At 46.6% G+C, this 15,379-nt stretch overlaps 1 protein-coding gene across 1 annotated transcript in view; it reads right to left on the bottom strand.

Annotated features, from left to right (window-relative positions):
• ADGRE1 (adhesion G protein-coupled receptor E1) overlaps window positions 1–15,379 on the bottom strand; it is a 55,828-nt gene that overhangs the window by 7,037 nt on the left and 33,412 nt on the right. Inside the window, exons 11-14 of the mRNA XM_032171522.2 lie at window positions 15,206–15,376; window positions 12,221–12,415; window positions 10,467–10,702; window positions 8,821–8,887 (exon numbers count right to left, since the gene is read on the bottom strand). Coding sequence (XP_032027413.1) covers window positions 8,821–8,887; window positions 10,467–10,702; window positions 12,221–12,415; window positions 15,206–15,376 — 669 coding nt within the window. The remainder of the gene's footprint in view (window positions 1–8,820; window positions 8,888–10,466; window positions 10,703–12,220; window positions 12,416–15,205; window positions 15,377–15,379) is intronic.

The following is a 15,379-nucleotide window of genomic DNA, read 5'->3' as shown; positions in this document are numbered from 1 at the left end:
ATTTAAAATGGATAAGGGAGTGGATACTAAAGAAAAAAGAAGCAAAGAAGTTATTAGGTTACTGACAATAAAACCTAGACGATGGTTGCTGAAATTTCTTAAAACAGACAGTAGAGTGAGGAAGTTAGGAAACACAATTGATCTATAAAAATATTTAAGAAGTCCCAAATCCCTAATATAAAATATGTATAACAAAAATAATGAGATAGAATATTTCACGCATTAAATCAGCAAAAAATACATCAAAAACAATAAACTCCAGTGTTGACAATGTTGCAAGTAAATAGGTATTCTCATCATTGGAAACAAATTTTCTGAAAATCAATTTACGATGCACATACTAAAAGCATTACAGTCCAACCTACCCTTCAGGCAGTTGGATTTGGGTAGTTTCATGTTTACTGTTGTAATTAAATAGCCACAGTGTGGACGGATTTACCTACAAGGGTGCTCAAGGCAGTAGTGTTTACACAGAGAACAAACCAAAACCAAAAACACATAGAAGCAAATTAAGTGTCCATGAATATGGTATGACTTAAATACAGTGTGCTACAGATTTACACCGAAACGCTGTGCAAGAAAATCATATTGTAGAATAATATCTAATTAAGTCAGAAATCATCAGGACATTCTCAAGAGAAAAATAAACATAAAAAACCAAATAGTATGATTCAGTTTCTTGTAAATATGCACATATAAGTATGCACAGGGAAAAATTAGAAAGTTTATTAATAGTTGTAATATATGAAACACTCACTGTTCCTAGTAACTGTGCTAAATGCTTGTAAGGCACCTAAAATAGGCAATGTTAATATCCCCATTCTGTAGGTGAGGCAAATGGGCTTCTGAGAGGTTATGTAACTTGCCTAAGGTCACACAGCTCGTAAATAGTTGAGCTGGACTTTAAGACTGCAGATCTAGATGGTGTGATATGCTAAACAGACCTCATCACCTCTGTCTCGGGCATAGAAGAACCCAGCACAAAAAAAGTGCTCAAAGAATTTTTCTGGGAAGAAGGAAGAGGAAATTAAAAGAGGAGGGAAGGTGAAAGTGGGCTTTACCTGTTGTCTTTTAGCGTTGAGACTTTGGCATTAACACTGGAAAGCCTCTGTCTCAGGATCCACAAGGTCCAGGTCAGGAGGATGGAGTTGATCTGCAAAGTCAAGCAGAAGGATGGAGACTGGATATACAAATAGACAAGGGCCAGAAGACCTATAAAAAGAGAACTCTGGGCTGGGCGTGGTGGCTCACGTCTGTAATCCCAGCACTTTGGGAGGCCAAGGCGGGTGGATCTCTTGAGGTCAGGAGTTCGAGACCAGCCTGGCCAACATGGTGAAACCCTGTCTATACTAAAATACAAAAAAAAAAAAAAAAAATTCACCATGCATGGTGGTGGATGCCTGTAATCCCAGCTACTCAGGAGGCTGAGGCAGGGAAATCACTTGAACCCGGGAGGCAGAGGTTGCAGTGAGCTGAGATTGCGCTACTGCACTCCAGCCTGGCAACAGAGTGAGACTCCATCTCAAAAAAAAAAAATACAAAAATTAAATTAGACAGGTGTGGTGGTGCACACCTGTAATCCCAGCTACTTGGGAGGCTGAGGCATGGGAATCACTTGAACCTGGGAGGCAGAGGTTGCAGTGAGCTGAGATTGTGCCACTGCACTCCAGCCTGGCAACACAGCAAGACTCTGTCTCAAAAAAAAAAAAAAAAAAAAAGAGAAAAGGAGAATTCTGACCCACGATTTATAGCAACCAATCCAGAAAGCCAAAGAATGACCCCTGTAGCAATTGAACCAAGACAGCAGGACTTGGTTAGTAATTGACAGCTTCCTTAATTTTTGTCCCTACTTCCAACTTAGGACCAACAGGTAGAAGCCAATAGGTACCCCTAACCAATCACACAGGATACCTTGCTCCTAGTTAGCCACCTACAGCTTGCCCATCTGTGCAACAGCCTCCAATCAGGGCTTACCTGTAGCCTTCTCTTTTTTTCCTCTATAAACCTTCCCCACTTCTCTGCCTGCCTTTGAGTCTGAGCCAACGCGAGTGGTGATGGTAGCTGACTCTTGTACTGCTGGACTACAGAAATCTCGGAATAAACAGCCTTTGCTGGTTCTCAATGGGGTGGTCTCTGTTTATTTTCCCAAGGTGCATCCAGTACGTTAGGACATAGACTGCGAACTTGAGTGGAGTTTATTATCTTCTAAAGCCCTCCCTCAAAAGCATCCCTGAGCAAGATATACATACACCTGGGGCAGGGTCTGTTCACCCAGGGCAATACTGACATTTGGGTCAGACCATTCTCGGTGCATGGGGGCAGCAGGGAGAAGGGGGCTGCCTTGTGCACGGTAGGATGTTAACCAGCATCCCTGGCCTCTACACACTAAATGGCAGTAGAACCCACCTCTCTAGTTGTAACAACCAAAAATGTCTTCTGGCTGGGCACGGTGGCTCACACCTGTAATCCCAGCATATTGGGAGGCCAAGGTGGGTGGATCACCTGAGGTCGGGAGTTCGAGACCAGCCTGGCCAACATGGAGAAACCCCATCTCCACTAAAAATACAAAATTAGCTGGCCGTGGTGGCAGGTGCCTGTAATCCCAGCTACTGGGGAGGCTGAGGCAGGAGAATCGCTTGAACCCGTCAGGCGCAGCTTTCAATGAGCCGAGATCATGCCATTGTACTCCAGCCTGGGCAACAAGAGTGAAACTCTGTCTCAAAAAAAAAAAAAAAAGTCTTCACACTTTGCCAACTTCCCCTTAGAGGGAAAACTGCACCAGTGGAGAACCACGGCCCCAGGGGAATTGTTTTTTCCAGATGAGTAGAACTTCCAAGAAAGCCCAATGTCCTTGAAGATTTGGGAATGGGTAAGATAAACATTGCATTATTATTATTATTGCGACGGAGTCTCGCTCTCGTCTCCAAGGCTGGAGTGCAATGGCGCAACCTTGGCTCACAGCAACCTCTGTCTCCCAGGTTCAAGCAATTCTCCTGCCTCAGCCTCCTGAGTAGTTGGGATTACAGGCACAGGCCACCACACCTGGATAATTTTTGTATTTTTAGTAGAGATGGGGTTTCACCATGTTGGCCAGGCTGGTCTCAAACTCCTGACCTGAAGTGATCTGCCTGCCTTGGCCTCCCAAAGTGCTGGGATTACAGGCATGAGCCACCATGTCTGGTCAACATCATCATTATCATTATTTCCATGATTGATCATACCTAATATTTACTGCACTCTGGTAAATGCCTGGCATTGTACTAAGCATCTCACACACATGGTTTGTTTGTCATCACCATCACCTCCATGAGAGAGGTCTAGAGGGGAGAACTTGGTATTTCAAGGAAGTAGAAAGTTGGCTGGTACAGCTAGAGGGCCGAGCAGGCAGGAAAAAGCCAGAAAGGGACCCTAGGGAAGTTGGGTAGGGCCAGGCAGTGAAGGATCTGAGGTGTCAGGCTCAGGGAGTGGACATCACCCTGAGTGCAATGGAGAAGCTATAGAACAGTTTCACGCAGAAGAGCATCAGGATCGACTCTGAGTTTTAGGAATCTCGTTCTGAAAATCCCTCTCACTACAAAACACCAAAAATGCTGGACGAACCCCAACAGATAGCCTTTTAAATTTATTTATTTATTTATTTTTATTTTATTTTTTGAGACCAAGTCTTGCTCTGTCACCCAGGCTGGAGTGCAGTGGCGCCATCTTGTCTCACTGTAACCTCTGCCTCCTGGGTTCAAGCGATTCTCCTGCCTCAGCCTCCCCAGTAGCTGGGACTACAGGTGCGAGCCACCTTGTCCGGCTGATTTTTGTATTTTTTTTTAGTAGAGACGGGGTTTCACCATGTTGGCCAGGCTGGTCTCGAACTCCTGGCCTCAAGTGATCTGCCCACCTTGGCCTCCCGAAGTGTTGGGATCACAGGCGTGAGCCACTGCGCCTGGCCCCAACAGACAGCCTATTAAGCTTATAAGAAAATAAAAACAAATCTTCAGAGGCCATAAATGAGAGAGCAGTAATGAACCAGAATGCTGTAGCTGTCCTAAGGGTATTTCCTAAAATCAAGAATCTAAAACCCTGGAGATTGAATGGTCATTTGTGGAGTCAGAGGGGCAAGCCCTAGGGTCTGAAGAAGGTGTAGAGTCCACCAAATAAAATAAAGACCCCATTCTCATTGAAAGGGTGGGCTAGAAAATAAAACTCTGGGCCGGGCGCGGTGGCTCATGCCTGTAATCCCAGCCCTTTGGGAGGCTGAGGCGGGTGGATCATGAGGTCAGAAGATGGAGACCATCCTGGCTAACACGGTGAAACCCCGTCTCCACTAAAAATACAAAAAATTAGCCAGGCGTGGTGGCGCATGCCTGTAGTCCCAGCTATTGAGGAGGCTGAGGCAGGAGAATGGCGTGAACCTGGGCGGTGGAGCTTGCAGTGAGCCGAGATGGTGCCACTGCACTCCAGCCCGGGAAACAGAGTGAGACTCCGTCTAAAAAAAAAAAAGAAAGAAAGAAAAGAAAAGAAAAAGAAAATTCTAGCCAACAGAGGAAACAGGGTAACTGTTCTGTCTAGGCTTTGGATCTTAGTGAAGAACAAAGAGAAAAGAAGAGAGGAGAGAAGACAGAGTGGGGGAAGCAGGGGAGGAGAGGGGTAAGAAAGAGGATGAGGGCTGGCTGCCAAGGCTCACACCTGTAATCCCAGCACTTTGGGAGGCTGAGGTGGGAGGATGGCTTGAGCCCAGGAGTTCAAGACCAGCCTGGGCCACGTGGTGGCATGCACCTGTAGTTCCAGCTACTTGGGTGGCTGAGGCGGGAGGATCAATTGAGTCCGAAAGGTTGAGCCTGCAGTGAGCCATGATTACACCACTGCACTCCAGCCTGGGCAACAGAATAAGACCCTGCCTCAAAAAAAAAAAAGGACGAGGACAAGGAGGAGGAAGATGAGGAAGAGGAGGAAAAAGAGGAGGAGAAGGAGGAGCGGAGAGATAAGAACCCCAGCTCTGGCCTTCCATGGATTGGGAGTTCAATTTTACACTATCTTTATAGTCCAGGAAGCTGTGAGATGAGGCATTTATGAAAAATGGTTTCCACTTGTTCGTACCCAGTTTGAGTTGAATTGTGTCTCCAGAAAAAGGTATGTTGAATCCCTAACTCCCAAGATCTCAGAATATACCTTATTTGGAAATAGAATCTTTACAGAAATAATCAAGTTAAGATGAACTCATTAGGGCAGACCCTAATCTGACTGAAATATGACTAGTGTTTCTTTTTTTTTTTTTTTTTTGAGACAGTCTCACTCTGTCACCCAGGCTGGAGTGCAGTGACGTTATCTCCGCTCACTGCAACCTCCCCCTCCTGGGTTCAAGTTATTCTTGTGCCTCAGCCTCTCGAGGCTGGGACTATCGGTGCCTGCCACCATGCCTGGCTCGTTTTTTGTATTTTTTAGTAGAGACGGGGTTTTGCCACGTTGGCCAGGCTGGTCTCGAACTCCTGACCTCAGGTGATCCACCCACCTCGGCCTCCCAAAATGCTGGGATTACAGGCATGAGCCACTGTGCCTGGCCGGTGGTCTTATCAAATGGGAAAATTTGTCTGTTCCAGACCCCTCTCTCGTGCTGTCATGGGGAGCGTGGCCCTGCCAATACCTTGATTTCAGGCTTCAAGTCTCCAGAACTGTGAAATAACAAGTCTCTGTTGTTCCAAGCCACCCAGCATGTAGTAGCTTATTACGGTGACCCCTGAAAATTAATACATGCCCCCCATTAAAAAAATCTGATAGATATCAGCACAAAACCTCTGTGGAAGAATATAATTTCAAGCATCCCCAAGAATTAGATCAGTCAATTAAACATTACAAATGAAGCCAGGCACGGAAAGACACATTTCACATGTTCTCACTTCTTTGTGGGAGCTAAACATTTAAAACAGGTGAACTCATGGAGCTAGAGAGTAGAACAGCAGTTACCAGAAGCTGGGAAGGATAGTGGAGGGGTGGGCGGGGAACAGGGAAGAGGGGATGGTTAATGGGTACAAAAAAATAGAAAGAATGAATAAGATCTAGTATTTGTTAGCAAAACAGGGTGACTATAGTTAATAATAATCGAATTGTAGATTTAAACATAACTAGGAGAGGCCAGACACAGTGGCTCATGCCTGTAATCCCAGCACTTTGGGAGGCCGAGGCGGGTGGATCACCTGAGGTCATGAATTCGAGACCAGCCTGGAAAACATGGCAAAACCCCGTCTCTACTAAAAATACAAAAAATTAGCCAGGCGTGGTGGCGGGCACCTGTAATCCCAGCTACTTGGGAGGCTGAGGCAGGAGAATTGCTTGAACACAGGAGGCAGAGACTGCAGTGAGCTGAGATCATGCTATTGCACTGCAGCCTGGGTGACAGAGCAAGACTCTGTCTCAAAATAAAAATAAAAATAAACCAAACAACAAAACGAAACAAAAACCAGAAGAACATAATTGGATTGTGTGTAACACAAAGGACAAATGCTTGAGGGGACGGACACCTTGTTGACTCTGATGTGATTATTATACATTCTGTGCCTGTATAAAAATATTTCATATACCCCATAAATATACACACTTATTTTGTGCCCACAAAAATTAAAAATAAACAAAATTTTAATCCTCGAAAAATATGACAAAAGACATAGGGGAATGAGTGAGAGTCAGAAGAATCATCATCTGGCAGGGCTGTCAAGTCTGGATGGAGGTTGGGAGGCAAAGAGATGGGTGTTTAACATCCCCTGGCCTCCCTTTGCCTCGATCCACCGTTTCCCTCTGTCATCTCACTCCTTCCCCCACAATTCCTCCTAATTTCTTTTTACTTTTTCTTTCATTCAAAATCTGTGCCTAGGAGATGACATAGGAGTTAAAAAAGATTTATTTAGGCAGATAGTGAGGGTAAGGAAGTCCTCGGTAAGGTTTTCCTTTGAATGAAAAGCAGCTCCCAAATCATTTTCTTTTCTAACGGAGAGCAGCCGGTAGAATCGAGCTATAGACATAGAAAGGGAAGCTAGAAGCTTGCATGGGTGAATGCTGGCAGTTGTGCCAATAGGAGAGCGGTTACCTGGGGAATAGGCATGTTCAAAATGGCAGCTCTGGCTGGGCGCGGAGACTCAACGCTTGAAATCCCAGCACTTTGGGAGGCTGAGGCAGGTGGATTAACTGAGGTCAGGAGCCTGGTCAACGTGGTGAAACCCCATCTCTACTAAAAATACAAAAATTAGCTGGTCATAGTGGCATATGCCTGTAATCCCAGCACTTGGGGAGGCCGAGGCAGGCAAACTACCTGAGGTCAGGAGTTTGAGACCAGCTTGGCCAACATGGTGAAAACCCATCTCTATTAAAAATACAAAATTGCCGGGTGTGGTGGTGCGTGCCTGTAATCCCAGCTACTCGGGAGGCTGAGGCAGAATAATTGTTTGAACCCAGGAGGCAGAGGTTGCAGTGAGCCGAGATTGCACCACTGCACTCCAGCGTGGGTGACAGAGTGAGACTCTGTCTAAAAAAAAGAAAAAAAATTGGCAGCTCCGTCTTCCCTTTTCTTTGTAAACCATGTAGACAGTAAGGAGAAGACAACATGGTGCCAGCCAAGTAAAGACCCCCTTTGCATAATAAAAGATCAGGGTGGGTGGCCAGCTTCCTCGCGCTCTACATAAATGTCACACTGGGTCCAACCAATCTTTGGGCCCTATGTCAATCAGACACCGCCCCAAGCCAGTCTAAAATCCGTTGCACTTTGCTGCAGGCCAGAAGTCCCACTCAGGAGGCCCTTTCTCTTGCAAGAGACAGAGAGCTGGTCTCCTTTCTCTTTCTTTTGCCTATTAAACCTCTGCTCTTAAACTCACTCCTTGTGTGTGTCTGTGTCCTTGATTTCCTCAGCATGAGGCAACGAACCTTGGATATTATTATCCCCAGACAACGACACTGCTTCAGAGAGACTCATGGACCTGTGCACAAGACGGATACAATTATGGTCCCTCCCAGGGGTATTTGCCTTTCAGAAAGAAAAACAAAATTCCCAAGTCAAAGAAATTATTGTCTAACTTCGAAATCTCAAGAATGAATGATTGGACAGGAGAACTCTTTTTTTTTTTTTTTTTTGAGATGGAGTTTTGCTCTTGTTGCCTAGGCTGGAGTGCAATGGCGCAATCTCGGCTCACTGTAACCTCTGCCTCGCTGGTTCAAGCAATTCTCCTCTCCTGCCTCAGCCTCCCGAGTAGCTGGGATTACAGGCATGTGCCAACACACCCAGCTAATTTTGTATTTTTAGTAGAGATGGGGTCTCTCCATGTTGGTCAGGCTGGTCTTGAACTCCTCACCTCAAGTGATCCCCAAAGTGCTGGGATAACAGGCGTGAGCCACCGCACCTGGCCGATAACTCATATTTTTTTTTTTTTGAGACGGAGTCTCGCTCTGTCACCCGGGCTGGAGTGCAGTGGCACGAATTTGGCTCACTGCAACCTTTGTGTCTCCTGGGTTCAAGCAATTCTCCTGCCTCAGCTTCCTGAGTAGCTGGGATTACAAGTGCTCGCCACAACACTCAGCTAATTTTTTGTATTTTTAGCAGAGATGGGGTTTCGCCAAGTTGGCCAGACTGGTCTCGAACTCCTGACCTCAGGTGATCCACCCGCCTCAGCCTCCCAAAGTGCTGGGATTACAGGCATGAGCCACCACGCCCGGCCTGGAAAGGAGATCTTTTGATGGGAATAAGTGACCCTCTCAGCTGCACATGTCCCCTGGAAATTCCAGATCTCGCAGGTCTCCTTGCTCCTCCTTCAGAACACACTTCGCCAGGCTGTTGTAGTATTTGCTTACCACTATGACTGCACAAACTGGCCCCAAGAAACTCCAGATGAACCCTGTCTCTGTATTCAGCCAGCAGCTATGGAGAGAAATAGGAGGAGTCAGAGCTCGTCTCAGAGTCCTGACCTTACAGTTAACCCTGTCCCAACAAATGCCCTAGTGGAGGAGAACACTGGGCGGTGAGGCTCAGATGACACTCAGGATGGTCCTGGTTGCAGTTCAGTTTCCTTTAGACCACCGTGCTTCCTCTTTTAGACCTTCTTCCTGGGTAAATGTACCTGAAATGTTTACCTAGTGCCCAAGGTTGAGCTCATTTCCCAATTCACAACTTCGTAATCCCGTTTCCCTCTATGCAGAACTCTCCACTGGTACACCTTATCATTTAAATCTCAGCTCAGGCCGGGCGTGGGGGCTCACGCCTGTAATCCCAGCTACTTGGGAGGCTGAGATAGGAGAATCGCTTGAACCCGGGAGGTGGAGGTTGCAGTGAGCCGAGATCACGCCACTGCACTCCAGCCTGGGCGACAAGAGCAAAACTCTGTCTCAAAATAAATAATAAATAAATAAATAAATAAATAAATAAATAAATAAATAAATCTCAGCTCAAATGTCACCTCTTCTGAGAAGCCACTCCTGACTATCCTTAGATAGGGCATCCTATCTCTACTCTTGGTATCCATCTAGCAGAGCCCACTGCATTTAAAAAATAGCAGCTATCACTATCATAAGTTACCTTGTTTAATTGCTTGTGTGATTGCAAATTGTCTTCCACTACTAGACTATGAGTTTCATGAGAATTTGGGCCTTAGGTGTTTGTTCATCTCTGAATACTCAGCACTCAGAGCAAAGCCTAGCATAGACAAGATATTTCATAAAATTGTTTATTTAAGGGAAGGAAGGAAGGAAAGAAGGGAGGGAGGGAGGGAGGAAGGGAAGGAAGAGGGGGAGGGGGGGAAGGAAGGAAGGAGGGAGGGAGGGAGGGAGGGAGGGAGGGAGGGAGGGAAGGGGGAGGGAGATACGAAGGGGGGAAGAAGAGAGGAGGGAGGGAGGAAGAAGGGAGGAGGGAGGGAGGGAGAGTGGGAGGGAGGAAGAAAGGATTGCCTCTTTTTATTATGTCTCTAGTGTACATTAGCTGCTTTTACAACACAACAACCATTCCATCATGTTCAATAACAGCACCCCAATATTCCCCCTCCTTTTTTTGAGATGAAGTCTTGCTGTTGTTCCCCAGGCTGGAGTGCAATGGTGGGATCTCATCTCACTGCAACCTCCGCCTCCCGGGTTCAAGTGATTCTCCTGCCTCAGCCTCCCGAGTAGCTGGGATTACAGGCACACACCACCATGCAGAAGTATTCCTCTCCCGCTTTCACCCCCACCCCCCATGTTGTACACACAAGAAAAGGAAAATAATCAAGTTAGGTAAGCCAGATGTTCTCTTCCTGGAACATAAATCTCAAATAGTAGTGACCCTGGATTTGTGCAGTGCACAACCTGTGCTGCTGCACATGGTGGTCCTGAAATCAACAGTACATAATGTAAGAGCTCGATAAATGGTAGCCACAACTACTGCTACTGTTGTTACTCTTCTTGTTGCTCATGTCATTATCACTATAAGCCCTGGCAGCAGGGTCTTCAGGAAGAGAGAGGATGTCACTCACCGATTATGCATTCCATAGCCCTGTGGCTGCACACTGGCAGAAATCACCACCACCAGCACCGGCAGCCCATAACCAAAGGCACAGATGTGCAGCATCTTGATGTTGCGAGAGCTGAAGTAATTCACCACCTTCAGGTTTCTGACCATCAAGAAGAGCATCACAGCCTCCACCAGCATCCAGAAGAAGCAGGCAAGGAAAAGGTAGTGAAGGAAGCCCGCGATGATGGCGCAGCCCATCTGGAGGGGAGAAGCATGCACGTCAGGATCCTCCAACCCAGAGAGACGTCAAGAGGAAGAAAGGAAGAGAGAGACTCCTCGGCTGGAAATTCCCCAAACTTAGCTCACTCATTCATCTCACAAACATTTATAGAGAGGCACAGTGGTTCTTGACCACAGGCAGCAGCACTTCTTGGTAAGGGGACCCATGGTCCTGGTTTGTCTGGAACTGAGATTTCCCAAGATGCATGACTTTCAGTTCTAAAACAGGAAGAGTTTTAGGAAAACTGATTGTTGATCACCCTACTTTAGGGAATGGTTGAAAATAGGCAGGTTCAGCAAACTAGACCCCATGGGCTGGCTGCCTGCCTTGTAAATAAAGTTTTATTGGCTGGGTGTGGTGGCTCATGCTTGTAATCCCAACACTTTGGAAGGCAGAGGCAGGCAGATCACTCGAGCCCAGGAGTTTGAGACCAGACTGGGCAACATGATGAAACCTCCCTCTCTATACAAAAATACAAAAATTAGCCAGACATGGTGGCATAAGCCTGTGGTCCCAGGTACTTGGGAGGCAAAGGTGCGAGGATCGCTTGAGCCTGGGAGGCTATAAGGAGATATGATTCGGCCACTGCACTCTAGCCTGGGTGACATAGCAAGACCCTGTCTCCAAAAAATAAAAATAAAAAAAAGAAAGAAAAAAGAAAAGAAAAAGGGAAGTAGAGATTCTAAACTGTAGCATTATCAACACTTGTAACATTATTGCAGGATCATTCTCTGCCATGGAGGGCTGTCTTGGGCACTACAAGATACTTAGCAGCATCCCTAACTTTTACCCACCAGATAGCAGTAGCACGCTCCTCCAGTTGTGACAACCAAAAATGTCTCCAGACATTGCGAAGTCTCCCCTGGGGAGAAAAAGCACCCAGGGAGAGAACCTCTAGTTTAGAAAGTAACAGGAGGGGCCGTGAGTGGCGGCTGAAGCCTATAATCCCAGCACTTTGGGAGACCGAGGAGGGTGGATCATCTGAGGTCAGGAGTTCAGGACTAGCCTGGCCAAAATGGCGAAGCCTCGACTCTACTAAAAATACAAAAAAATTAGCAGGGCATAGTGTCTCATGCCTGTATTCCCAGCTACTCAGGAGGCTGAGGCAGGAGAATTGCTTGAACCAAGAGGCACGAGAATTGCTTGAACCAAGAGGCAGGGGTTGCAGTGAGCCAAGATCGTGCCACTGCACTCCAGCCTGGGCAACAAGAGCAAAACTCAGTATCAAAAACAAACAAACAAACAAACAAACAAAAACAAGTAATAGGTGGAACCACTACAATTCATAACATGATCAGGGACATAATTTTAAACTGAGAGCTGTCACAAGGAGTCAAGCAGGTAAGAAGCTGGGAAGTGAGTGCTATAGGCAGAGGGCACAGCATATGCAAAGGCCCTGAGGTAGGAACAGGGATAGAGGGAGTTGGGTAGGAATGAGCTGAGGCAGATGGGGAGAAGATGGGGCTTGGTGGGGACACAGCCCGAGCGATGTAGACCTTGTTGTCAGTCTTGTGTATACCGGCTAGGAAGACAGTCTTCGCCAAGAGGAGACACACGCAGAGGTGCAGGTGGAGGTAGGTGTTGTGATTTCGGATGGAGCGACACAGCAGAAAGGTGGCGATGGCCAAGACGAGGCACACCAAGGAGATGATAATGCCCACATGGCTAATGACATACAAGGAGAAGTCCATCTGTCAGGAAGGAATTCCATAGTTGGCCTGAGAATGGGATCAAAATCCCCCCAGTCGGGAAGAACAGTTATCTAAAACCCTGGCTTGGGCAAAATTAGCTCGGGGGCCTTTTCTCCCTCTAACACTCAGAGTGAACTAGATATTGTCCTTCATTATCCTTTGCAATCCACTGGCATCCACCAGCACCTATTCCCAGTCCTGTCCTATGAGTTACTCTATGTATTACTGGGGCTGGATGTCCACAAACTACATCTCCCAGAATCCTTTGGAACTAAGGTCCTGGATGTAATTTAGGTTCTCCAGTGAGATACATCTGTGAATGTTTTGGAATGCAGAAGGGAGGCAAATATCAGCTTTCTGCAGACAGGAGTGAGCTTAATTCCACATTTCAACTGTCCAGTCCCCAATTTCATGGTGGAGTGGGGTGGCAAAATGACAGCAGCAATTTCTGACCTCTGAGTTACAGCTGCATTGGGGGATGATCTTGAAGCCAAAATTGAAGGGACAGCTCCCTGACTTCAACTCCTCCATCCCCTCCCAGAGATTTTTGTGAGCACCCAACTCCCTGTGTTAAATCCCTTTCTGCTTGAAATACCTGGGGTGGTTTTTGCTTCCTGTACTGAATCCCAACTGATAATGCAGACATTAAGGAATGCTTCAACTTCAGGAGTGGAACATGACAAGCTAAGTCCTTCTTCTATGCCATTTATTCATAATTAATTTGAAATTAATTTTAAATGTCTCTGAGTGCTTTCTGTGGGTTAAAGATATGCCAGGCACCATCTTATGAGCACCTGTCTATGATATTGTCACAAAGTGGTTAAGAAAACTGACCATTGGCTGGGCGCAGTGGCTCATGCCTGTAATCCCAGCACTTTGGGAGGCTGGGGCAGGTGGATCATCTGAGCTCAGGAACTTGAAACCAGCCTGGCCAACATGGCGAAAACCCATCTCTACTAAACAAACAAACAAAAAATATTAGCCAGGCATGGTGGTGGCCACCTGTAATCCCAGCTACATGAGAGGCTGAGGCAGGAGAACCACTTGAACCTGGGAGGCAGAGGTTGCAGTGAGCTGAGATCACACCTCTGCACTCCAGCCTGGGCAACAAGAGTGAGACTCAGTCTAGAAAAAAAAGAAAGAAAGAAAACTGGCCAATTTCTAGTTGTGTGATTTTGGACAAGACACTTAACTGCTCTGTGCTCTCAGTTTCCTCATCTGTTAAAAAGAGAATATTAATGGTAACTGCCTTATAGAGTTGTTTTAGAATTAAATGAAAACATTTCAAGTACAACTGTGCCAGAAGCATACTATATAAATGCTAGTTATCAGTATTTTGTTGTTGTTGTTCTCATTTTTGAGATAAGAGAGCTGGGCTCAGTGCAGAGAAGTTAAGTGACTTTTCCAAGAAAACACAGCTAGAAAGTGGTAGAGACGGGACTTGAAACTAAGTCAGTTTTGTTCTGGATCCAGTTCTCTTAAATCCTAAGCCACAGGGTCCTCGAAATGGCACTTACTTATGGCCTCCTCGAAATGGCACTTACTTATGGCCTCCCTGGTAGGGAATTAAACTTTGGATCTACCATGATAGGAAAGGATACTTTCTTTTTTTTTTTTTTTGAGATGGAGTCTGGCTCTGTCGCCCAGGCTGGAGTGCAGTGGCGCGATCTCAGCTCCCTGCAAGCTCCGCCTCCCGGGTTCATGCCATTCTCCCGCCTCAGCCTCCTGAGGAGCTGGGACTACAGGCACCAGCCACCACGCCTGGCTAATTTTTTGTATTTTTAGTAGAGATGGGGTTTCACCATGTTAGCCAGGATGGTCTCGATCTCCTGACCTCGTGATCTGCCCACCTCAGCCTCCCAAAGTGCTGGGATTACAGGTGTGAGCCACCGTGCCAGGCGAAAGGATACTTTCTACAACACTGATGCGGATGTCCTTCCTCTCTGCCGAATCTATTCATTCACCAAGGCTTATTTCATATTGTTTCCTCCTGATCTATCATTGGCTGTCTTGGAAACACCTCAGAATTCTTTGTGTGTGTGTGTGTGTGTGTGTGTGTGTGTGTGACAGAGTCTCGCTCTGTTGCCAGGCTGGAATGCAGTGGTGCCATCTTGACTCACTGCAACCTCTGCCTCCCAGGTTCAAGCGATTCCCCTGCCTCAGCCTCCCAAGTAGCTGGGACAATAGGCATGCACCACCATGCCCAGCTAATTTTTGTATTCTTAGTAGAGACGGGGTTTCACCATGTTGGCCAGGATGGTCTCGATCTCTTGACCTCATGATCTGCCCGCCTCGGCCTCCCAAAGTGCTGGGATGACAGGCATGAGCCACTGCGCCCGGCCGACACCTCTGAATTCTTACAGCATTCCTTCTTGACCCACTTGCATGTTTTAGCGGAAAAAGACTTCCACACATTTGAATTCCACCTGCTCCAATTTCTAGCTTCAGGACTAGACAGGCCACTTTACCCATTCTGTGAAATGGGTCTGAAACCACTTAACTTAAAGAGCCCAGCACACCTGATATGTGTTCATTAAGATCTGTGATTGCTCCAGTGCCTGGCCCTATTTAGGGTCATTATTTCTCATTGTGTATTTGAGTTTCATGGCCTCCCAACCAGACTGTAAATTCTGCAGGAGCAAAGGCATATCACCTACCGCTTCTGTCCCCATGACTCCATCCCACAACACCCAACCCCATGGGAGACACACAACAGATGTTTAATCAATATTTTCCCATTGGATTTGGAGGCAGATACTCTGCCTCAGGGAACAAATCATCATTACTGACCGTGAGCTCCCCAGACGCCATGATAACGGCAAGATTTGCCATCCGATTACAGCTGCAGACAGTATATGTCTCAGAAGCTTCCAGGATCACACAGCCAAAGGATGTCCATCTTCCACCTTCCACATCGGTGCTCCAGGAAACACAGATGGGCCTCTCAAACTTCTGCTTTGGCTA

This window comes from Hylobates moloch, unplaced genomic scaffold (genome assembly GCF_009828535.3).
Source record: "Hylobates moloch isolate HMO894 unplaced genomic scaffold, HMol_V3 SCAFFOLD_12, whole genome shotgun sequence".
Classification (NCBI taxonomy): Eukaryota; Metazoa; Chordata; class Mammalia; order Primates; family Hylobatidae; genus Hylobates; species Hylobates moloch.
Note: the sequence above shows the minus strand (reverse complement) of the source record. Positions and strands in the feature narration are given on the sequence as shown.